We start from the raw sequence: 25,118 nt of genomic DNA, 5'->3' as shown, positions 1-25,118 counted from the left end.
CTTTATGTATTGTGTACCTTGTATAACCTATTGGTGTGGATGTATTTCCTAACAGCCTGGTGATAATCTACATAATGATACAGATGCTTTCATTGTTCCCCCACTGTGACTACATTAGACCAGGTGATACTGAATGACTTGCTTAATGAGTTATCATGGTAGATTTTACCCACATATTTTCCACCAATGGAGCCTGGGGGTGTTTATGTCAGGAACAATAATACCCTGTGACTTGAGCTTATGTCACGTGACAGCCTTACTGTTGTAAAAAGGCCACAGCTAAACTCTCTAGAATAAGGCTGGCTTCTGGATGCCGAGTCACCCTTCACGTCACGGTCTTTATTATCCCATAGCCTCACAATGTTCCCAGTGCTTTAACAAAATTCAGATTTATTTTCGGACCGACTTTTCAAAAACGAGATAATCCATGGACATGAAGCCATCTGAATTAATCAGAAATTCAAAGCAGCCCATTCAGTGATTCTTATTGAACCACATTAATACGGATGAATAGTAAGGTATGATCAGTAACCACACACAATTCATTTAAATAATCCTTAAATCAATACAGCCATGGTAGATTGGATACAGAGTGTGTAATCAGACCTGCTGTTGAAGAGAAGATGTATTGTCCTGGGGGCAAAACACAATGCTAAGGCCAAGCGATGGAGCAGCTCACATGATTGTGCTGTGACTGTCTTCTGAGGCTATGGGTGTGTGAATATGTGTTTTTTTTTTTTAACTGATGAGAGCAAGCATCTCACTGCTCTCATTGTCCTCCATGTAAGGCTGATGAGAAGGACCGGTCCTTGTGCTGCCATCTGCCTGAGCTTCTCTACCAGGCTCTGGCCAGTGATCTGGAGGACAAACCTCTACTCGATGTGGAGCAGGGTGCTGAAAAATGGAAAGCTGAAAATTAGGTAGAGTTTGGGGATCAGTGTTTTGTAACTTTTTTTTGACCTGTTGTTCTTTCTGATCATTTTTGCCAGATGCTCTTCCTCTGACAGTGACACCAGATTAATGAGATTCATTCTAGTGGACCACATAAATGTTGTGACTACTGCCTTTTCATACTTTGCCAAATCTTTTTTTTTTTTTAAACATAGGCTGTGAATAAGGTCCTCTGTCTAAGGAAACTCTTCAGAGCATCTACAGGGACGGCGGCATTGTGGAGTTAAAGAAAACAAGCGTTCAAGAGTTCATACATATCAGACCAGACTCGCCACTGGAATCCACCTCACTGTTGCTCGAAAAACCAAGGAAGTTGTTCTGACTTTCAAAGAACTGAAACACAGCTTCCATCTGGATTATCTGCCATTGTGAATACCTATTACCCATTGACTCTGTTTGTAACAGATGGGTTCAGCCTTTAAGAGGTTCTGCATGCAGTTCTGCTGCTGCTGCTGCTGCGCTGGTGACGAAGACGATGAAGATGAAAAGCAGCCTTTAGTACCGTAAGAAGACATTAGACAGCCCAGAAACAGAAAAGTTCTTCATCGCATACCACTTTAATACATGTGTATTCTCATCATCCACTTATCAGTTACACTCATGACCTAGAAAAGAATACAAGACACCGAAAATATATTTTATAGTGTCAGTAAGTTACGTCTCTGTGTCACAGCTGATAAATTATGTACAATCACTGTATTAATGTGTCATAACTGTGCTTCTGGGTGCTTGTGTGTGTCTCTCCACAGTCAGGATCCATTGGAGTACTTTAACCGGGAAGTCCAGAAGCGCCGTGATGAGGAGACCAACCTATGGAGTACGCCAGGAGACCCCAGCCACTCGGAGAGAGAAGATGACCGGGTCCTTCACAGCCTGCTGCAGGCCAGGAACAAGACCCGCATGGGATCCACGGTATGTGAGGGAGGGTGGACACAGAATAGACTCTCAAGGCTTCATTCAGTCATGATAACCTAGTTGAAAGAAAGAAATAACAACTTGCCCAGTTGTAGAAAAGAATATACTGTAGATTGGATTAACAGTAAAAAGTGTGAAACCTATGATTGCCATGCATTCTTTCATTGGGCTAATTAAATAATTGTGAAATTAAAATATTCCCCATTTTTCTGGGGATCCCTTTAATGCTTTTAAGAGATGCTATGTGATGGTACGTTTTAAAAGCTTTGTCCTTTTCTTGTTTAGGGCTATCGCCGTCTGAGTGTTGACATTGAGGCCATGAGAGATACCCGTCGAGAAGTCAGAGACAAATGGCAGACAATCCTGGAGAATTTAGGTAACGCTGGAAAGATGAGATGTGGGACAGACTTTCACTTCTTCATACATACAGAGTAACCAGAAAATGGCTTCTTTTCTAGGTTTCATGGCCGAGGCAGAGTCGCTGCTGACAGTGTCTGCTGGAGCCTCACATGACCGCATGCGTAACGCCCCGGCGGCACGTGCCATGCTTAACATGCTTCACTCTGAGACCTCCATCTTCAACGTCAGAGAACCACCACCGGAAAGATATCTATTCATCCTGGTGAGAGCAGAGGAAACCGCAGTGATAATGAACTTTGAACTCATACTTAACCCTCATGTGAGAGCGTATTTGCTATGACCTTGAGTCTGTGGTTAAAAAAACACCCTTGGGGTGTTGTGGGTGTGTTTATTCCATTACTGTTCTCCAGGCCACAACGAAGGGTACTTGATCCCTTGCAGAAGTCTTGTCAAGAAGGGGTTGAGTGCCAGGTACTTGTATGGCCATGACTGGCGAATCCTCTGTAAACATTTGGGGAGGAGGTACTGGGCTGTACATCAAAGCAAGAAGTCCTTCAAACAGGATGCAATGTAACTGTTATGCCCCTTTACAGTTGGTTATAACACTAAGTTTAGGGTGAACAGAAGGTTAGGTTTCATTGCACATTAAGACAGTGTCACTTGGATATGGTTAGGGTTGATGTGGCTCAAATTTAGTTGATTGTGCTTATCTCTATGCAGTTACACTTTAAATTGGTGAAAAATTAATCAAGAATGTGGTTTAGATATCAGCCCCAGCTGGATATAAGTTGACATATTCAATCCCTGTGGGCCAGTAGACAACAGTGCCCCTTTAACACCCATATTCCAGCAATAATGACGTTTGGTTTCCCTGCTTCAACCACTTCTCCTTCTTTAATTTTCCTCATAGGATCGTCTCCTGTACCTTGATATCGCTGATGATTTTGTGGCAAAGGCAAAGCGCTTCTATCCCCCAAGGGATGACTCTGACGAGGAGACCCCGGGTCTTGCCATAAACCTGCCGCTGCTGCTGGCCAGGGTAGAAGCCTTGAACGGAGCAAGCAATATAGAAGATGAGGAAGAGAGCGGAAGAGAAGATGGAAACTTGAGTGACAGATCCTAAGATCTACTGGCTGCAATAATAATAGACACAAGGCAGGGGGCAGTAGTCATCAACCCTGGAGACCTGGATGACAGAATTGCATAGCTCTTACCATTTAAGTGTCTGCTGCCTCATACAGTGTTGCTGCTGCTTCTTGGAAGTTTTAGCCTGAACAATTTCTTTCTCCCCCAACTGCAAAGCTTGAGTCTTATTCTGTTTGCTCTGGTCAAAAACTAAAAGGGCTTAGCAGATTACCAGGTAAATGTTACAGAGGTGTTAACTCTCTAAAGTATGTTTTTCTACCACAGAGTTTTATCAAGTTCTTACCCTGTTCATTGCTCAGCTGTTGTGAACCTTCAGGGTAGCGATGTTCCTCTGAGTCTCTTTATATTTTGTCCTATGATTATCAGCACTCATCTTCATTCAATCACATGATTTGTAACAACTCTGAATAAATAGCCCAGCAATCTGACATCAGATTTTTCTTAAAGTTGAACAAGAATGTGTGTATAATTGATACTTTTAACTCATTAAACTCTGCATTTGGCTTGGAAGATTTTGGAAAATAGCAGATGGAAATTCAATGTAGTTGGTACTGTATGTTGAACTTTTAAATTGGTTGTGTGTGACTGATGTGACTTTCAGGTGATGTTTAAGGGTGTGCCTCCAGCGATTTACTGAAAATGTGAAAGATTTCTAAACTCATGTGGAAGTTTGTGTGTGTGTTCTGGTGTCCAGTTCATGATGAAATAAAGCTCCAGCCTCAAGCCTGTTATGTGTACAGCGTCACATGTTGGTTAGCTGCCTCAGGTGAAGTAATAGGAGTTTCCAGCTATTCAAAAATTACACAAATGACAAAGAATAAAAGAATTTTCATGACTACCGGCAATCCGGAATTTAAATAGAATTTGCTGCGTGGAATTCAATTGAGCATTGAACAGTGATTCCACGGAAACTGTGGCACGGGAGCAACATTCCTTTGAAGTGAAATACAAGGTCTTCTTCAGCCTGTTCCTATGCACTCACATGGCCCGTTGGCTGTGTACCCAAGGCTGGCTTACACTCTGATCTGTAGACATACCACAAATCCTGGCCTGTCTGGTGTCTGACCATACCACTGGGACCAGACCGTGTTGCAAGATGGATGATGACTGGTGTTATGGTGGTCAGCTGCTTCTTCTTGTTGTTGTTATTGTTATGTAAGAGAGACACTCTGCAGAGGGCACATGTTTGAGCACGGCACCAGCCTGCTGGCACACTGGCAAACACACAAATAGCTGGTTGGTAACACTTGACTCTGTGGTGCTAGTATGAAACATTGGAGTCAAGTTGAAGATTGTGTGCGGCAATCAATAGAAAGTTAACTTTCCCTCAGATTATTTTTACTGCTAAGCAAATACACAGTGTCAGGTTGACCTGTGTGGGAGACTCCTAACTGCCCTCCCAAATTCCTTCCTCTGTCACCAAAAAAAAAAACTGACTTACTCAAACTTGCACTCTCACAATATTTTGCCTTATTTACCTCCTCCTGACAGGCCCCAGGCTTTATCCTGCAAATGCCCTTCTCCTCCCTCTCTCCCTCCCACTCCCCCATCTCTGTCCCGGTGACAGCTCATTTAAATGTCACTTCCCAGCAGCTGTGGCAGTGTTGTTATGCAACACAAAGTTCTTCCTGGCCGTGCCTGTCATGGTGCAGGTGGAAAGATGAGGACGAAGGGGGGTGATCACTGTGACAGGGCTCACCTCATCACTGTTCACCTTTGCAGACTCTCCACACCCCTGGCTTCATTAGCATAGCATGACTCACCCGAAAACAGCAAAGAGGTGAAAGTCATCCGATGTCCTGTTGCAGTTTCAGCAGGTGAATACCTAAATTAGAACAAAAAATACCAATTAAAACCACCACTGGTCAACTACTTCTACTACTCTAGTTAACAAGTTGATTCTAAAAAGATATGATCTCAACACTGAAGGACCTTGCATAGTGACTTACTGGGTTTCGGAAATGGCATTTCATAGTTGCCATGGTGTCATAACATAACCCCAGGGATGCCTACGGTGCTCTTGCTCTCTTTACTCTCTGTGACACTGAGCAATAATTTACATATGCAACGTCACCCTGCTGAGAAGTAAAGGAAATTGAAATATTGCCATACTTGACAGGCAGAAGGAAAATAGCATTTGACTGTTGCATTGGATATATAGGACGTTAGCACTCAGTGGAAAGGAATGGCAGTCATTTAGAACAGCTATAGATTAAATGTCATGATTTGGCACAGATTTAGCAGATGACACACAAGACAGTGTGATTGATCAGGCTTCTTGTCAAAAGGATCATGAAACTGTATGTGTGTGTGATATCTGATATCTGTTATCTGATGATATCAGTACCTGATGTGGATGAATGAGTCAGAGACAGGGACCAATCGTAATATCACACCAGCAGACAACTGTCAGAGGTAACTGTGTGTGTGTGTGTGTGTGTGTGTGTGTGTGTTTCACAGTCTGTAACCTGAGTTGATTATGGCTTGCGTGCGCTCTGTCACTGAGGTAATGATTCACTGGGGATGGAGCTCTCACTGCTACTGTGAGGCAGCGCACTGTAATGGCATCTAATGAGGGGGTTTGATGTTATCACAAGGCACAGCTGTTGTTTAAACTCCTTGTGAACTGTATTATGATTTAAAATTCAGCAGGATACTCCATGACGTTCTCTTGCTTTTCACCTTTTATCTCCAAGTGACAGATGTGTTATTTCTGTTCCATACACATTCAACCTCCATGCCTAAAATAATAATAAAAACAGCTGCATCATTGTTATCTTTCCACATTAGCATGGCCACTTTGTGTACATCAAGACCAAAAGCTTATTAAGATTCCTCTTTGTAGACTAAACCTGTTGTGTATGTCTGTCTACATGTTTATATAATCTCCATACAGAGTGTCCCCATGATACTTTCCCCTCTAAGACACAATGATCCCAGCTGAAGTGGAAAGTGTTAGGCTGAGTGATTACAGAGGTGACTGGGCATACAATTTGAGAATCAGGGGATTTTCAGCCCAATTACCCTTAACCCTTCCTCACAGTGGCTTCCAGCTCTCTGGGAATGAGACACAGAGCACTTGGTGTCGGATGTCAGTGCACACTGATTGTAGAGTGACAACATGGATCAGAAATAGCAACAGAACATCTATAAAAGTCGTGGACAGACCCGAGTCCAGGCATAGACGGCACAAAGAGAGAGACTGGAAGCCAGGAGATACAGCCAGCTGGAGCATCACTGTTTCCTTGAACAAACAGCCTCATCACAGGACCTTAAGACTGTTCAACAAGACCCATTGGAGGCGATAAATCTGAGACAGATCAATCTTCCCCACAGCAGAAATGATGCCACTGTGTACCGTCCTCGAGAAGTCTAACGGTGTGGTGGTGGGAGCTGAGCTGACCTGCACTGTACGAGAAGAAAACAAGGCTCAGAAGGAGAGCTACAGCGCTGACTGGCAAAGTATCAGTCTCAAGACTCGACCTCAGGACAGGTGAGGGCTCAAAGACCAATCAGAAAAAATTCTGCAGGTATCTTATATGTGGTTTGTGTCACCACTGAATAAGAGGAAAAAAGTTTCTATTTCTACTAATAACGTCCTGGCTGTGATTTAAGATCTTCCTTACCATCATCAGATATGGGCTGAGATCTACAGGATTTGCTCATTTACTTGGCAACTCTTGGCAGAACTCTTCTCATATTGGAAGGCAGTTATTATCTAATTAAGTAGGTAAATCACAGTGAGTGCTCCTACAGTTTCTAACTTCCACTTTCTCTGATGCCCGCAGGCAGACAATGAACCTAAATGACAGCTCTCGTAGGGAGACTCTATCCCGACAATGGCAGGCTCGTTCGCTGATGCAGAACTGCCCCTCTGGTGTGTTCAGAGTGGGCACTGTGGAAAGGGGGGTGAGAGAGCACCAGCTTCTGCCAAAGAGAACCACCCTTCCTTTGCCCATCTTCACCCCTGCAGAGCTGGGTGTCAGGCTTGGACGTGGAGCCCCACACACAGAGGAGGACCTGCAGCCCTTCCCCACCCCAGACGGAGCCTGTCCCAGCAAGAGGACTGTGGACGAGATCACAAGAGACCTCCCCCCGATCAAGCCAACCCTCATGGAGTTCGCCAAAGCACCCAAAGCCCTGGGTCGCTCCATGTCCCAAGAGGCCCAGAGAGGGTGAAAAAAAAAGGAAAAAGGACAAAAAGAGAAAGAGGGAGAGACGAAAAGGGTGACAGTTGGGAAAGGATAGTCATTGAGCAGAATGTGTCAGGGAAAAGCATGACAAGGTGTACATAGATTTATCTCTGACATTCATCAAAAACCATAAATACTGTAGATCTTTAGCACTATCTGTGTTTCTTGGCGAGCACAGCACCAGGTAAATGTCACGCTTTGTCACTGTTGGCATTTGGTGGTCAGTGGTATTAGAAGTGGTTATGTGAAGGCATTGTGATGGAGAGGCATGGTGTGCGTTCTCAGCTGTGCCATGGGCTTATCTCTGCCTGTGCTGGCCAGCTGTCCTCACCATATCTACTGATATCTCAGTGGAATCACTGCTACCCAACTGTTGCATACACTGGCGCACACGCTGCATGCGATTTCTTTTGCCTTCTTTTGTATTGCAAAGTGCAAATATCCTTGTAAGGTAAATGAAAGTGTTCTTGAGGTTATCAGATTCATGGATTGTTTGAATCCATGTGATAGGTGGTGAAAGCATGCAATGAAGCAGAAAGTGACAGATGGAAAATGATGGGCAAAGGGAAGATGGAAAGAAAGAGGAAGAGTTAGAGGGATAGGGGAGGGGTGAGGGGTCGGGGAACATGCCTTGGAGTTGGTCAACTTCCAGGCCTCCACAAGCCCTTGACAGTCTCTGATCTCTCTGAAGAGTACAGAATGCACTGGTGTAATCACACTCTGCAGCTGTACATATGTGTGTGTGTCCCTCTTTTTGTGTGTGTGCCAGCTGACACCTCTAATCAAGAGGACTTATGAAAACTAATAACCTGTTCTTTACTGTGTATTAACTGATCTGCCTTGCTATTTGAGTGGCAGCTCATATATATATATATCTCTGATAGAGGAACAGACTGTATTAACTGAGAATACATAGTGATGTAAATGAATTTGAAATGTGTGCAATGATGTTGAAATATTTTTCCTAGATATTTATTATTTTTACTAATAAAAGCTGCTGCTCCTCACTCCTCTGTCACACACTTTTTCTTTTGGATGCAACATGAACATATTCTGATTACATTAGTGGTGGATGGAAAAGACTTTGTGACACATGGGGGGTTTGGTGAATCAAACGACTTTAACAGAGAAAATGAAGATAGATTATAAACCTAAGTAAGTAATCAAAGCTTCATATAAACTTGTTTACAAGGATTCTGACAAGGCAGTAACAAGTGAGTTAAGCTGCAAAGGTGGTGTTATAACTCTAATAACACTATCTTGCAGCTTTAGGCAGGTTCATCACTGTATAATGCTGTGCAATAGATTAGATTAGACTTTATTGATCCTTGGGGATATTGGGTTGTGGAGAGAACAAAATGGGATACAACAAAGAGAAAATGCGATAATTATCACTACAGCAGTAAGGGATAACAACTTAAACAATAGTATAAAATGAAAATAAATCTAATAGATATGAATGAAAAAAGAAAACAGCAGTAGTCAAACATATTGAGAAAGGAAAACTGAACACTGAACACACTGAAAGTAACAGATCAAAATGGAAAATAACGCATTTTCCGAGGTGCAGTGATAAAGAAAAGCTGCCAGACAGGCTAAAATAAAAAGCTGGGTATCTCTGGCTCCTTATCTGGATACATACATACTATGACAGCGCCCTCCATCTTCTGAATAATCCACACTTCATCACTTTACATCCGTCATTAATCTTTCATGTTCCACCTCCTGTGTTTGTTCTCAACAGAGTGTACTGTTCCCTTGTTAGTGTGCAGAGCTTTAATGGATGCACTGCATCACGTCCTCTTATTCATTTACTCTCTAAATCTACAATGTACTCAGTCTAGTTTATCAATTATTACTTCTGTGATTAGCTGCCCTTTTCTAATCTCATTCCTCTTCTGAATATATTTTTCTTTTTAACCCCTTCTGACCTGCTGTCCCTCTCTCTCTCTCTCTCTCTCTCTCTCTCTCTCGTCACTCTTACTTGTGTCTCCATGATAGGCAGCGTTTGGTGGTTGGATATTAATAGCTGGGTAAACATTGGCATTGCCCTGGAGACAGTGGAGCGACAGCCGTATTGGCACGTTCTTCCCATTTGAGCTCTTAATCCTCGTGTTTTATAAGAGATTTGGGTGCTGCCTTCACTCCCTATCTTTAAAATTACCCTCCCACACTGCTGCCGAAACCCTGTGCTCCCCACCCTGCACTGTCACAGTACAATCCACTTTTCAAACTCCAAATGATCCTCCAAACCTTAAAACTATTTTCAGTGGATGCCAACGAATGCGGGTATTGAGATGGCGTGTGTTGTCACAGACAAATCTAGTAAATTGACACTGAAATTCTTTCCTATGCCTTAGCTGTCTCTGCTACATGGTGCCCCTCTGTATTATACTGTTTGGCAAACTCAGTCTATCTGCTACTCCGAGCAAGTTAATTCAACCTTAAGAACTGGGTCACACTGTACATTAACTCAACACTTTTCCTTTTACCTGAGTTTAAGCCAGTGAGAAAAACACTCAAATACTTCACCTGTCATTAAAACATATCCAAAATATTTCATTAAGTTTGTGTATTACACTGTTTTCATGCACTTTTCATGATAGTATTGCTTTTCTTGTCATCGCCTGTAGGGATTGAGTAGTGTGCCTCTTCTAATCCTTCTAAGCAGGGTGCAAACTGCAGGGGAGCCATAAGACAGTAGATAATAAGGTAATGACACATTAGCTCCTCTGAAAACATGATTTGTGACTTTTGGGAGGGTCTCAAAACAATATGCTATTTTTGTCATGCATTTATGTTTTTTCGTGTATCTTTATCATCACGGATCATGCGTAAAATTAGGCTATTGATGTATGTGATTAAGCTATTATTATATAACAGAGGTGCTGACATGAAGTGGGCCTACCAGTTTGAAACTGCTCTTAAGTTTTCATCACGGTGTATTTAAAAAACAAGGTCACACAGTGTAACAGAGCAATAGATCTTATGTGCTGTCATACTATGTTGCACACAATGTAATGACTTGTACATTTCAGCACTATAGTATGCAGAGTCCCCGTGAATGCTTGTCAATACAGCAATACATCTTGTATTCCTGTATTATTGTACAGCTTGTGGTCTATTTGCTATCCCTCGTAACATCTGTTGCTGCTCCCTGCTGGATAATTTGGGTAATGTAGGTTGAATGAAATCAGGGTATAATAAATTTAATCTATTGAACATTAACATAAAACCCATTTAATTGTAAAAACAAAACATAAGTGTGAAATCATGATTTTTGAGATAAGTTGAAAAAATTCAAGATTATTTTTGCCAACTAGTGCCCATTGAAAAACACGTTTGGTGAGTGATAATCAGTTTCTCTTCTTCTCTGCCTTTGCCTCAGCAGCACTGTTGCTCTCTAGGGGAAAAAAACAAAACAAAAGATAAAACATTACACAAATCTGAAGCTGATGAACTCATCTCTTCAGCCATTCACAATCAACAGCACCATAATAACTAGTAGCATCTCCAATCAGTGCTCTTTTTATCCTAATTACTCTGAAGCTTGCTGTTGTCGCCTCTTATCACCCTGTTTCGGAGGCATCTATGACATCATGGGAGCAGACTGTGTTAATCAGCTGTTGGCTGGATGTTGCTGTGTGGTTGGTTTTACCTGCTGCTGGAGTGACGTCGGCTCCCACAATCCCAGTGGCGTTGGGCGGGGAAGGAGGGACAGCAGGCCTGATCACAAAAGACACAAATTACATCTCCTGGTGTTTCTATCTACCTGGTATATATGAGGTTTGTGCAAAGATATATTTATTCACTCAGACTTAATAAATGGATGGCAGATCCATAATTTGTTTTCCTAAACCTGCTGTAGAGATTTTGAACAGGTCACAGGTCTGAGTCAAACCCATAGCAAGGAGTCAGTCTTGGTACATGGGGGACACCAGCTCTACCAGGTGAGCTACCAGGTTGGCCTAGTTGCAGTGACCTTCAAGGTTATATGTACAGTTGTTTCCAGTTACTTTTTGTCATGTTAATACAGTTGCTAAAAATGTGTTCATCCTAACATCCTAAAATTTCTCATAAAAATAGGTTTTGGTGAGCCATACTGACACTGAATATGTTGTCACATAAGTTTTACCTTAACTTAAGGTATAGCATGGCTCATATCACTCTCTGTCAACCTTTCCAAACCTCTATTCTCTATTCTGGAGCAACTGCAAATCACTGTCAAGACATTTCATTAAACAGACCTTCTACCTGAAACAATTACCCTGGACGCTCATTTAATGTGAAATGTACCCTAAAGTTCTTTCTACCAAGTTTTGCTTAATCTTTGCACTTTATTAGAATAATGAAATCTAAATCATCACACTCCAATTCACTTAAAGCAAGGTCCTGCCACACACCTGCATAAATTAACACCAATTGTCTTCAAAGCCGGAGATAGTTTGAGCTATTTTAGGAATGATTTTCATGGAAGAATACACTGGTTGAATCTGCCTCACACAGTGGAGCCTCTGCACAGAAAATGTCCCTTCCCTTTTAATTGAAATCTTATAGATTTGCTCTGTCTGTCTAAATTAAATTCTTGTGCCCGCTATGAAAAACATCTCAGCCTGCCAGCAGGAGATGATTTGATACAAGCTGCCTCCTAAAGGGAAAAAATCTGATTATTTTCCAGAGTGATGAATGTGCGTTTGACTTTTTACTTCGTCTGACAGTTAATGAGTTGTCATATGAAATGTAATGGACATGCAGGAGCTCTGATCACCTGTCTGTGTGTGGCGGAGAAGAAGGGGGGTTGTTGGGGTCTTGGTGGACCAGTGTGGCCTGATGCAGGAGCCATTCAGGGTAGAACAGGAATGGAGCATGGTGGTAATAATGGTGGTATGTCTCTTGGTGAGCCTCATTCTCTTGAATAACAACCAGATCTCTGGGAGCCTGCCATACAGTGAAGGAGAAAACAGCACAGCTTCATTTCTGAGTGGAAGATCATTACAAAGTTTCAACTGCTAAAGTTTTAGCTAAGTAAAACTGTCAAGTGAAAACAAATTGCTTGTCTTTTAAGACTTTTTTAGGAGTGACATTAAGGAAATTCTTAAAGCTAAATTTGTTTACAAATTTAAAGAATAAAAGTCTGGATAATATCCATAACCTTCCAGTTCCATTCAGTTATACACCCAACAAGACCTACAAATCCCAATAATTCCCTGCAACTCACTACTGATGTCTTGAAACATAAGACAATCAAACAGTGAGCTGGGAGGAAACATTGGAACTTGGGGCACTGCAATAAAAATGTTTGTATGTGTAAAGTGGAAAAATTTAAATGAAATAAAATTCAATTAACTTTCTCCACATTTTTTTGACAAGGGTAACACACTCAGACTCTGATTCATATTATAAATTGTTTAGTTAGACCCATTTTAATCAACTCAATCTTTCTGGTCATTATTATTATCTGGTACCCACCGCAGGGCCTGACGGAGGGCCGGAGTAGCCGAACGAGCTGAGAGCTGACATGGTCATGTTGTTCATGATGACCTGGTGCATCTGGGCATTCTGGATCATCATCAGCTCTACAAGGTCTGCATATTGAGAATATTACACCAGCACACACACACACACACACACACACACACACACACACACACACACACACACACACACACACACACACACACAGCATTATCAGCACTATCTGAGGGTCTTCTGATTGTCTCATGTATTTTATCAGCCTGCTATTCTGTCCTCTTCCCTCGGGGTGACTAGGTGATTAACCCACATTGTGTCAAACCGAGGTGGTGAACATGAGCTACCAAACTCAATTTTCTCTCCTTCTTGTCAGTCAACATTTGTTCAGCAATGACTTACCTCACTAAATTATTTAACTCCTTCCCAGATATATAAATACAATTTCTGACCAAGATTTAGGAAAGTCTGTTCAAGGTACAATAATTATACTGTCATTTAATTCTTTGTTTTATATATGTGGCTAAATATAGCCTTAAGTAATATTTGTCATTCTGATGAATAATTGAATGCTTTCAAGGTAAAATGAATGATATCAGCTGTTTGATATCTTCATGGTGCAACACACAGTAACATTACAAACTTTGTGATATTTCACCATCTTGACAGGTTAAGTAGTTATTAAATAGTATAGCAATGATGTCAGTTAATGGAGGTATGAAGACTACTCATATAAGGGACATATGGCTCAGTGTAACATGATGGCTGATTGAGCTGGATTAGCACTTATCAATCTCATGCACAACATTTCTTACAGTTAATATGATAACCAGCATCACTGTGGTGAAATTGTTTTGTCAGGATTGTCACTTTCTATGGTTTAAACCATATTTTTTCGAATATAAAAAATGTAAAAATCATTTGTATTGTCAAATTCAATGTTCTGTCTTTTGCTGGCTTCACATAAATGTAACCGATTATGCTGTTGGTACACTTTCAGAATGACAACTCCAGAAACCAGAAATTTAACTCCACAACTGAAACAGCAATAATGCTGGTAACACTAGAGAAAACACAATTATGCCAGCCATCAAGTAAGGCTAAAACAAATAAGGGAGAACCATCTCCTCTAATTGAGACCCTGCTGATTTACATTACATGAGTGTCTGGTAAGGCCATTGTCAGTGCTCACAAATTAAAAAAGCGACATATAAAATTGCTTCCTTCAGCAGCAATAGAGAGATCCATCAGAGCAAAACTTACCAGGACAAACCTGTAAAAAGTTTTATTTCAATCCTTTACCTTTTCCGGTCTCTGAGAGGACAATATCTAAGTAAGTCAAATCATCAAATTACATGATTGTGTCAAATTTTTCATAATTTTACAAGCATATGTACGGTAAATGAAACATTGCTCCATACAGCTATGCGCCAGACAACACGTTTGCATTTAATTGAATTCAGTAGGAGTAACCTAAATTGTTTCCCACAATCTATATGCACAGTAACAATTGTTTGACATTTTAAACCTTTAAATCTCTGAACTTAATGTCACTGACTTAAAAACCTTTATTCCCAATAATTGGATGATACCTTTAAAAGTAGCTGACTAAAACGTGCTGCATCACCTGAACATAAACATAACACATATTCTCACATACAAACTCATGCACATATATTTTATGCAATTGTCCCAGCTCAAGGGGAGACCATAAATAATATATCGGAGTGCTTGCTAGCAAGCTGGTAATGTGACAGACAGGCAAGAACAGCTGTGAATGTGAAATACTGAGATTTAGTTTGTGTGTGGTGACAGTCTGCCATACCCTCCTTGACGTGACCACCAGGCCTAATGGAAGCAGCGGAGCCAGGAGGCATCATGGTTGCTGGGAGCTGCTGCAGGATAGTGGGGGGCTGCTGGGGAGCCTGGGGAGGAGAGATTGTACTGTAATGAGGCTATCTGCCTGGAGGCGCAGTGGCTGAGAATAAACTGCAGTATTCACCTATACAGGAGCTGAAGCTCCACTCCATTGGAAGAGGAAAAAATTGAAGGATTATCTTGCCATATGCAAACAATATTAAAAACATGCTTTCTTCTAAATCTAGAAATTATTACATTATGAGGTAAGACTCAGGATCAGTGATAAATCTTGTATTTGAGCTACACAGAGAGCAGTATTTTGGCTGTTGCTAAGGAGCTTTAGCTAACAACCCAATAACCACAGAGAGAGAATGAGTTAAAATAATTCACACTTACAGGAAATATCTGAAAAGCATGTGGATCATACGGCTCAAAGTGTGGATAAATATCTTCTGTCCACGCCATATGTGAGAGCTTGAGCTGATATTATTTACAAGATACTCAGTATGTAATTCTAACCTGTTTGCTGAAATGCAGAGGCACACAGTAGCAGGTTGCCAAGGTGCCAAAACACAAGCAACAGTCTGCACATGCATATGCACACACAGTCACCCACACAACACATACACACACCAAACACACACTCCCTCCGTCTGTGATCACTACATTGACCTACAGTATGCTGGCTCTTTGTGTAATTAAGCTCACTTTGGAAGCCAAAGCAGAGCAGCTGGTAACTCAAAGAACCAAAACTATAATAGATTGCCTATAAAAGTATCCACCCGCTCTAGACTTTTTATGTTTTACTATTTTGCAACAGTGAATCACAGTGGATGTAATTAGTTTTTTATGACGCTAATCAAACAGGGAAAAACCTCTCTTTAAATGTCAAGGTAAAAAATACCTACAATTTCATTTAAATTAAAACCTAGGTAGGTATTCTAGATATTACAGGTTTTTTTTTTTTTACAATTTATAACTCACATTTCTCAATAATGAGTTAACTTTTTCCAAACTCTTCCGACTGTCAGAATAATTGAAGTGAAGGACTAAACTGTGAATCATTTTCCATTGCTTTGACACAAAATGCGTTCAGTGAACGCATTTTTCAAAAGTAATTAACTGTTCTCACTCAAACTCAGACACCACTAAAACTCCCAACCTATTTTGCATATGTTTACATTCTACATACATACTGTCAAAATAGTATGTAATAGTATTCTAGGCTGATGTCACTTTTTCATCCATCTTACGCTCCATTTCTCAGTTATTTTTCTCATGGAGGTAGAAAGTTTATCAGCTCTTGGACGATGCTGGATGTCTGGACAGGGAATTGCAAGAGAGGACGTAAGATGTGAAGTCGATGAAAACTTTGCAGAAGAAATGGGTTACTGTTGTATTTGTATATCTGTAGCTATCCTATACAAGTATGTATACTTAAAGCATACCTGGAATTACTTCAGTTTCACTTACTTAAAATGTTTATCTAGATTAACTCAGAAAAAGATCATCAGAGGTTCCTCATTGTGAACCTCTGAACATCGACTGTGACAAATTAAATGCTGCTAATGTTGTTGTGAAAGTTGCTTAAAATATCTCCAAACTGCTGGCATTACTTCTCCTCCTATTGTGTGCTGTATCCGAGTACCTTTATGATTACAATTACGAGTACAAGAGCAGTATATTGGATCAGATACCTGATACTGGTATCGGTAATGGTGCATCGCTAATTTTTTGGTTTTGTGATCACTGGAGCTGTTGCACCACTGCACACAAGTTTTCCCACTGAGGGGTGTCGTTTTCATTGTTACAGTAAACTGTGGGCCAATAGTGTCCATCAACACACACACACACACACACACACACACACACACACACACACACACACACACACACACACACACACACACACACACACAAAAGGTGAGTGAGCATGCTGGCATTTATATTATCTTATTTTTTCAGCACAAAAATGTTGTGTCCAACTGGGACAATGAAACATGTTCATAAAGACTTTCCTTCAGTATGAAATTAAATATTTAAACTTAATAAAAATACAAATTCTCTATCTCTCTATCTACATATGTGAGCACAGACAGACAGGGAGCTGTTCACATTATGGCTCAGTTACATCATAAAATATTTATATGCTTCCTAATGGCTACAATATTACAACATGTGATAACATAGACTACACCCTTGATCAACAATATAGATATGATTAGATTAGATCTTAATGACACCTCTTACCCCACTATTTACTATTCAGCATTTATTAGCAGAACAACAGTAGTTAATAAAAGGTAGCACGTAACTGTAGTTGTAAGGAGATAAAAGTTTATTTTGTAGTTTATATGTGTTTTATGTGTGTGTGTGTGTGTGTGTGTGTGTGTGTGTGTGTGTGTGTGTGTGTGTGTGTGTGTATAGACCACCCATTACTGATGTATAAACAGTTAATGAATGCTTAATGAAGCAGTATAACGTAGTTGTTAATGTGTGTTTATTCGTCCAGACTTTTTTGAAGAACTACCTATGTCAGAACATTACAATCTACTTTAAACCTATATACAAATATTGGTGCATATAGGTATTATCACTTGGTCAATGCTTTGCTTACACACTACAAAATGGTAGTTTTGTTTTCTAGATATTCATACAAACAATTTAAACTGCAGCTGTTGAGTTAACATTTAACACTACAGCCACTGTGGTTTGTCTTATAGTGTTTTAAACCATGTGTTTATCCCTTATAACGCAATCAATGCTAGGCAGATTAGGATAAAGGGTTACTCTAAAGCTTTCATTATCATTGTCAAATTTGTTAGAATTAACAGATCTTTTTCTGAGGTTGACCAAGAACCCTAATGAGCACATGCAGGATAGGATCACTCCAGTTTTTCCCTGTTGTAGGAACTAAGTGTGATACAGTGGCCTTGTTTTAAATTGCCCCCAGTCTCCCCACAGGTGATTTTTTAGTATTAATATTTAAAATAACTGTGATGTGGCCACAGGTGCGCGTTTATGGAGTGCTCAGAATGCGACACAGCCAACAATGCATGTATAATAGATGGTTACAGCCTGAGCTTCAGTATGGCAGACGACACTAATTAGCACACAGTTTACATTCACTGTACCAGTCTGCCTTCCAACTCCCCTTCCCTCCTCAAACCTCCCCACTCCCTGTCAGTGGAAGGGGCCTCTACACCCCCATCGCATCTCTAGCTCTGTAATTAAAACGCTGTAATCTGGGTGGATCGTCTCTATTTTTAAAAGCCCCCTGTCATCGTGTGGGTAAAGTGACACAAAGGGAGGCATCAAGCAGTGAAAGAGAAGGAGGAGGAGGAGGAGAAGGAGGAAGGGGAGAGATAGGAACAACCGCAGCAGCAGGTGATGACCAACTCTTTGAGGGATGAGGAAACCAACAAACTATGTTTAATTGGCAGAGTGGCCTAAAGATTATTCTCATCCTGTTATCCAGCGCAGCCCACACACCACATCAACTCCTTTGGAATAACAGATTGTTTTTTATAGGAACAAAAAGAGAACACCACTTCGCAAATACCACCACTGAAAATGCAATACAGATTTCATTTGAATCTTTAAGAAATATTTAAATAAAATCATCCCTGGACAACTTACAGTTCTAATATTTGTCATATTGTCTTGTTGTCTGAAACAGAAAAGACAATATGAGAAATAGACCTAGAGCAGTCAATATGTACAGTGCTTCACAGTAAATTCACAGTGTAGTACTTACTTGCACGTATTCATAGAGCTAGCCTTTAACCCTCTCTGAGTTTCACTCAAATGGCAGACTGTAGACCTATTTCACCTGGACTTATTGGGCTATAATGCACAGCCCAATGCAGACAAGCTCACCTTGTAAATGTTACTGAATATTGTGATGTCTGCAATTAACTGGCTATTGATTTCTAGTAGTCTAACGGTGTTGTTTGCTACCACCATGTTCACAATAGTCTCCCATTCTTATGTAAACAGCGGGTGTCTTCCAACATGGCCTGGTCGTCTCTCAGTTCTGCAGAAGATCTAAAAATATGATATGATTGGTTACAGTAGAAATGAAAAGGTAACATAATCATTTCAATATGTAATGACATTGCTGTAACATTGGTCAATCACTTAGTAACATACTACAGTATACATCCATAATGAGCAGTAGTATAGTGTAGATAGCAGATAACTTACCGGTTCTCATTTCTGAATGTACGGATGATAGATGCAACCGTTTTTTGTGTTTTAAAGATGTGGGAATGTGTGTATGCGTAACTTTGTAATTGAAATTTTGCACAGCTGTGAATTTAGTAACTGTTTTTAATTTATTGTATGTTCCATCTACCTGCCCAGGGATTATGGGTGGAAAATAGCAACTTGCTAAAACCCGGTGCAATGCATCTCTCCTAGTTATATGCAGGGTTAATGTTTTATTGTGCACTGTCCCTGCTCAAATAAAAGAATAATAATAACAATAATAACTGTGAAGCTGTGCAGGTTGGGCTGAACTTTCTGCCCAGCCTCCCTCATACTCAGGCCACCAATGTGGCCCCGATGTCAACTGAGACAACTGTCCTTTGTCATCCTCCTCATCCTCTCACTCCTTGACCTCTTGCTCTTGCTTTACAATTTACCTCAATTTTACATTTATGGCCTATTGATTGTGCAAAAGCTTTGATTTGTAAGTGAACAATTAAGCAACTAGTGTTTTACACCTGTGAGGAGTGTGTGTTGCCAATTGGTAAATAAAGCTTGGCATTGTGATTGCCGTTGCTTTCCAAAGGAACACAAAAGATTTTCATTTTGAATGTGCCTACTGTAGAGAACTGTGTGTAATGTTTTGCAAAACGTGTGATTTAGAGTGTAAAGCATGTGTGCTTGCAATTTTTGCAGACTTAGTGTCAAGATTTAGTACATGAGTGTCAGTGATTGCATTCCAAGTTTCAATTCTAGTGGGTAAACAATGAGTGAAAACTGTATTAGAACATATCAGGAAATATATATGCATACACAGTATCATATACTGTATGTCAAATATGAATGAAACCCTGGAGTTTGCTGACACTCTCTATAGGGACTGGGCTGCTGATGTATGATTAAATTATTTGCACTTCTCAGTAATATTTAATCACACTCTTTCCCGCACAACATGGTCATCAGGGTTGGTTAGAGGGTTACCTCATTGCATTAGGGATCATTTATTCATACCCCAGGATTGGAGAGGGAAGGCCATACATGGAGATGCCCAGCAGTCCTCTCTGCATCAAAGCTAACAACAATAACTATCCACATTAGCTGGATGTTCTGCTATAAAGTATTGTATTTTCTTTCTTCGAATGTTATCCTTTTCGTATGCTGGTGTTCTCTAAAGTTGTCGCTGCCGTTTATCGACGGATGGTGACAGTAAGATGGCAGATTTGAAATTAAAGCTCTTATCATTAGTCTGACTCTGACTCACTCCCCCCCCACCACCACCACCACACACTCGCCACACACACCCGTCTTTTGCCCCTCACCCCCTGCGGCATCAGCTCAAGAACATGGCCATTACCTTTCCCCGTTCCTATGGCAACACCACCCAGCAGCCCCTATGTGGTGGTTGTAGCAGCATGTGTATGTATGCGTTCACAATCACGTGTGTGTGTGTGTGTGTGTGTGTGTGTGTGCATGTGCATTGCAGGATTAAGTTTGTTTAGATAATGTCAGCAAAGAGTACAATCAGGTTTTTTAAAGGTTTAATGTCGTTCTCTTCCTCTCACTGTCTGTCAGTGATAAACATGCAATGTGTGCAGCCTCAAGAAAGACACCATTCACAAGATTCAAAGTTTTGGAAAACAAGTTTACATGTGGCAGTCCAGTGTGTGTTTGTGGGTTGGTAATAAGTTTCCGGCTGTGTTTAAGTTCTTCCTGATTGATCCCTGCAGCAGTTGATTAGTACATCTCCGATTAGAACAACTGGACATTCATAATGGCTCAGTGCTTTCTCATCAGGGGCCGTCCAATGTCACCTCGACCCCTTCAGGGAAGCAGAAGTTTGGCGCCTCCCCAGTAGCAATGTTCTGTAATGGTGAATGAAAAAAGAAGAGATGAAAGAGATGATATCTGAAGATGACAAGAGCATAAGCATGACATGACATAGCTGAAGGAGAGTGGAGGACAGGCCAGAGAGGGTGGATGTTATTCTCTCTTTGATGGTCCACTGTGTGGCATGTGGGGGTGAGGCAGAAAGAGAGTCAGAGAAGCAATGTGAGATAAGGCTTTGAATATATCTCCTCTCACTCTCCTCTTTTTCTCTTCTCCCCAAGGAGGGGGGCTGACTGACAGATGCTCCCCACCACCACCACCGCCTCCTCCCCCGGCTGTGGGCAAGCTTTGTATAGTGCCTACCACCAACTCGAGCCAATTAACACGTCTCTATGCACACTCTGAGTTTATTAATACATAATAAACTAGTTAGCCACACACGCTAATTATCTCGCATTCGGCCATTTAAATGTAAGTGGTTGGGGGCGGTATGTCGTAGGCGATGGGAAGGGTTTGTAATGATGCTGCAGAACAGTGCACCAGTTTATGGTCAATACAAGTGATTTTCCGTGGAAATCAATGGGATGAGACAATCACCATCCCCTTGAGAGGACACAGTCATTAGAGAAAAGCATATTAATGCCATTCGCCTTAGACAGAATAAGATCCCATTCTGTTGGATGTTTGCTTTTTGTTTATTGTGGGCTTGATTAGTCCCATGATGATTGTCTCCATCTAAGGGAGCCAAGCTGGTGTCATTGTGTCTCAGCTCCCTCTCTCCAGTGCTCCTTTCTGAACGCTGACTTAATCAGACAAAGCCTGTGCCAAGCTCCCTTCTTCTGTTTTGATCTGACATCCCCAGTGCCGAGCTGTCTCCTTGCTCTGACTGGGTATCAAGATGCAGGATTGACCTGCACGTGATCCTCAGTTAAATACAAAAAACTAAATGAAAGATGGTTCAGTGCAACGTACGACTCGCCATCCCTCATGAGAATTAGATTTAACCTTACTGCCGAAGGCCTACACAGACAATGAGCCTTTGCGGTATTATGCTCCATCTAAAACTTTCCTTCGGGTTGGAGGCTCATTAGATAATTTAATTTAGAATGGTTTATGATTTCCTCAATGAGAGGTTGGGCACAGGGGAAAGAACATGCCATTCTCAATAACAGTGAGTCACAGATTAATGTACCTGTTCTGCCCCTTTTTCTGTCAATGCATAAAAGCTGCATTGCAGAATCAGATTGTGGGGCCACCTGTGCTGCTAAAGATCACACTACTACTGGCTTTCTCTTTGTTTGTTTCATTTTATTGCAGACATCTGTTACCTCTGAATATGATTAAGCTCTTTACACAAAGTAGAACATGTGAGAGCTAAACCTGTGAATACTAAGTATTAATTTGCATATTCTTTGTAATGAATCATACTAAATGGACTGGGGTTTGGATTTAAGAGTCTCACCTTTTAAAAGTGTAAAACCACTACTTCCTTGAGATTAGGGTAGCAATTAATATTTTGCTTTTAAAAGGCACAAATAAATAAAATAAGTGTCCTCATAAAAAGAATAAGTGAATAAGAAGGACGATAATTAATTTCTTTCAACTATAAAGCTTTTGTTGTTCCCTCTTTTCACTGGCAAATTCCTTTTTCTTTTATGTCCCAGAGCCACATTTCCACTTAATTTATTTGAAGCAAACATTGGGGTATTACCACCGTCACCTTTTTGCTGTTCTTTATTATGTCCTAATTTTATCAATTATTATGTGACAATATGTGTTTGCATAAATTCAACAGCATTGCTGGTTCCTAGTGTGTGAGAGAGACACATTTATGAGAGTGCAAACAGACAGAAAGCATCACGAGAGGAAGGGACAGAGCTGCTGGAGTGAGAACACACTGACACACTGGCAGGCGAAGTTCAGGACTCGTATAGGTAAAAAGCCCAATGACACATCACGTCACAGAAAAACTGAAAATGCCTTGGGGTTATAGCTGACAGCACAGTGTTATTATAAAATCAACAACAGACACATTGGCAAATGATGCTCACATTCACGCAGAGAATATGTGCAGCATAGAAACACATTTGTGAGTGTGAAATGATGTAGGTGTATCATTTTGTGGATGGTACAGAATGCGTTAATTGAGTTAAGCGTGTGTGTGTGTGTGTGTGTGTGTGTGTGTGTGTGTGTGTGTGCGTATTCATTTGTGTGCGTAATCACCAACTTTTCAACTTCATGGTGTTATGGGTAATGAAAAGAATGAGGCAATTTTGTTGTTTGTTGTTCATTTGCCTGCACATAATAGATTTATTTAAAATTTCATGAGTTTCAATGCAAGGACTATTGGTTCCCTGCTGAATTGGATGCTGCACAATTTGCCTGGGGTGATGTGGAGAAGAGGTGTGTGTTTGTCTGTATGTATGTATGTATGTATGTGTGTGTGTGTGTGTGTGTGTGTGTGTGTGTGTGTGTGTGTGGATACCAGTATGTTCACAGTGCTTTAAGAATTTTTTGGAAATGCCACCAGTTTCAGTAGGCTCAAGCATTTAAGGGTCTCACAAATATTAGCTATACATATTGATATAATTGCTTTCAGATAGTAATGCATCCTAGTGAACACTGTATATTAGTGGCAACATAAGTGAAATTATTTTTACAGGCTGTGTTCAAGTGAAGAGAAAGCAAAAAAAAAAAAGAAAAAAAAGATTTGAGTGTAGATGCCAGGTGGGGGCATTGGTGATACCTTTTGAAATGACTGCCAAGTCATACCTATATCGTGAGTGTGTGTGTGTGTGTGTGTGTGTGTGTGTGTGTGTGTGTGTGTGTGTGTGTGTGTGTGTGTGTGTGTGTGTGTGTGTGTTTGTGTGTGTGTGAGTGAGGACCAATGGGAGAGTAAGAAAAGTGTTTACATCCACTCACCTGTGAGATGTGAGATACGGTTTCCATTCCTCAACTTCATTGCATGTATTGTTATTGCTTCCTCCTTTGAATGCAACAGATCCCATTAGAAACAGATTGAATGGGGCTGAGAAAGGCCACTTCATCCTTGTGGGACCTGCGTGGGCATAGAAAACAGATCTTTTGTGTATCTTGCCCTCTAATCAAAAATACTGATGGAATTAAAAAACGGCTTTTCCCACAGTGTCGCCTGCGCTGACAAATCTGTATTGTGTCAAACTTTTCCGCTGAAAAGTGAAGCACTACAAGAGATCTTCACATTGATTTATTAGGTATTTTCACTCAAAGCCTAGCTTCATGGGAGAGCTATCTTTACGTGCTGAATGCCACTGCTGGTTTAATCACCATTATTTCTGTCATGATTTCATGGCCAGTGCATGGTTCATTATTTTCTGTGAGATCTCTGTTATAAAAGGTCAGTGATGACACTTACTGACAAGAAAATGTACAGAAGCTCTATGGAGAGAGAGCTTGAACACATCAAACCTGCACAAATACACACATGTTGATTGGGGTGAAGGCTTAACATGTTAATGTGTTGTTCCTGTGCTGCCACTGCAACATAAGCTTATTAATATCCTCTTAATTATTATAACTAATTACATCCGAGCCTCTGCTGGTGCAGTCTTACTCTTCTTAACAATGACCCCTTGTCAAGCAGTCCAACTTGTAAGCCCATAACCGTACATGCTTCCTTTTCAAAATGATTATAGCAGATCAGAGATGTGCACAGACCGTTGGGGCGGTTGCACTTACCTGTAAAAAGGGCTGATGGCTACCGCAACAATACCAAATTTGGATGCTGTAGGGATTTGTTTTCTCTCTGTGTCCTTTGGAGTCCTGCCTTTCAAAAAGTAATAAATGTTTGGATGATCTGGTCTAACTTTAGCAATTATAGGATATGTATTTATGCGACAACAACAACGAAAATAAAACGTATTTTTCCTTCAGAGTGCAATTCAGCCATAGAGGGCATATGGGCTGTTGCTCGGGCAACTTGAGCCTGGCCTTGTGCATGTCATTGTCGCAGATCATTCAGTTAGTGAGGAGAAGCACCATAACGATTCATGTGTCCACAACAGATTGTGGACACATGGATGGTGCTCCATGCTAACTCTTTAGCATATGCTCAGTGGTAGTGGGTGATTCATAGGGCCTCCGGAGAGAGAATAAGTACTTTAAGTGGATCTTAGGCAAGATGGTGAGTAATTTTGACTTTCAGCCAAG

The 25,118-nt window shown here is 40.9% G+C and overlaps 3 protein-coding genes across 5 annotated transcripts; 2 read left to right on the top strand and 1 right to left on the bottom strand.

Moving 5' to 3' along the window:
• The first annotated feature begins 586 nt into the window (after positions 1–586).
• On the top strand, positions 587–4,100 carry mreg (melanoregulin). Of its 2 annotated transcripts, XM_051387817.1 has the most exons (6): positions 620–920; positions 1,107–1,454; positions 1,701–1,863; positions 2,152–2,242; positions 2,325–2,488; positions 3,137–4,100. In XM_051387817.1, the coding sequence occupies exons 2-6, from the start codon at positions 1,357–1,359 to the stop codon at positions 3,347–3,349; spliced, it is 729 nt and encodes a 242-aa protein (XP_051243777.1). In that variant the 5' UTR covers positions 620–920; positions 1,107–1,356; the 3' UTR covers positions 3,350–4,100. The 2 variants fall into 2 exon arrangements, with proteins under 2 accessions (XP_051243776.1, XP_051243777.1); XM_051387816.1 differs by lacking the exon at positions 1,107–1,454 and having other exon boundaries at positions 587–920.
• A 1,007-nt stretch (positions 4,101–5,107) lies between these two features.
• On the bottom strand, positions 5,108–15,472 carry LOC127356231 (proline-rich protein 29-like). 2 transcript variants are annotated; one of them, XM_051387822.1, is made up of 6 exons: positions 15,291–15,472; positions 14,860–14,959; positions 13,035–13,150; positions 12,334–12,503; positions 11,224–11,291; positions 5,108–5,197 (listed from the first exon to the last, which is right to left on the bottom strand). In XM_051387822.1, exons 1-6 carry the CDS (start codon positions 15,357–15,359, stop codon positions 5,160–5,162), a joined length of 561 nt encoding a protein of 186 aa, XP_051243782.1. In that variant the 5' UTR covers positions 15,360–15,472; the 3' UTR covers positions 5,108–5,159. The 2 variants fall into 2 exon arrangements, with proteins under 2 accessions (XP_051243782.1, XP_051243781.1); XM_051387821.1 differs by lacking the exon at positions 5,108–5,197 and adding an exon at positions 8,868–10,968 and having other exon boundaries at positions 15,291–15,470.
• Positions 6,538–8,572, top strand: tcap (titin-cap (telethonin)). Its single transcript, XM_051387823.1, has 2 exons — positions 6,538–6,865; positions 7,161–8,572. The coding sequence occupies exons 1-2, from the start codon at positions 6,714–6,716 to the stop codon at positions 7,549–7,551; spliced, it is 543 nt and encodes a 180-aa protein (XP_051243783.1). The 5' UTR covers positions 6,538–6,713; the 3' UTR covers positions 7,552–8,572.
• Positions 15,473–25,118: the final 9,646 nt, after the last annotated feature.

Source organism: Dicentrarchus labrax, unplaced genomic scaffold, assembly GCF_905237075.1.
Source record: "Dicentrarchus labrax unplaced genomic scaffold, dlabrax2021, whole genome shotgun sequence".
In the NCBI taxonomy this organism is placed as follows: domain Eukaryota; kingdom Metazoa; phylum Chordata; class Actinopteri; family Moronidae; genus Dicentrarchus; species Dicentrarchus labrax.
Note: the sequence above shows the minus strand (reverse complement) of the source record. Positions and strands in the feature narration are given on the sequence as shown.

Excerpts from the sequence above, each read along its gene's own strand:
- mreg (XM_051387816.1), top strand. The coding sequence starts at position 724 with ATGTGTTTTTTTTTTTTAACTGATGAGAGCAAGCATCTCACTGCTCTC. Across the intron at positions 2,243-2,324 it reads GACAATCCTGGAGAATTTAG|GTTTCATGGCCGAGGCAGAG; the intron begins GTAACGCTGGAA and ends CTTCTTTTCTAG. Across the intron at positions 2,489-3,136 it reads AAAGATATCTATTCATCCTG|GATCGTCTCCTGTACCTTGA; the intron begins GTGAGAGCAGAG and ends TTTTCCTCATAG.
- tcap (XM_051387823.1), top strand. The coding sequence starts at position 6,714 with ATGATGCCACTGTGTACCGTCCTCGAGAAGTCTAACGGTGTGGTGGTG. Across the intron at positions 6,866-7,160 it reads AAGACTCGACCTCAGGACAG|GCAGACAATGAACCTAAATG; the intron begins GTGAGGGCTCAA and ends TGATGCCCGCAG.
- LOC127356231 (XM_051387821.1), bottom strand. The coding sequence starts at position 15,359 with ATGGCGTGGACAGAAGATATTTATCCACACTTTGAGCCGTATGATCCA. Across the intron at positions 14,960-15,290 it reads ATGCTTTTCAGATATTTCCT|GCTCCCCAGCAGCCCCCCAC; the intron begins GTAAGTGTGAAT and ends TCTCCTCCCCAG. Across the intron at positions 13,151-14,859 it reads TGGTGGTCACGTCAAGGAGG|ACCTTGTAGAGCTGATGATG; the intron begins GTATGGCAGACT and ends CTCAATATGCAG.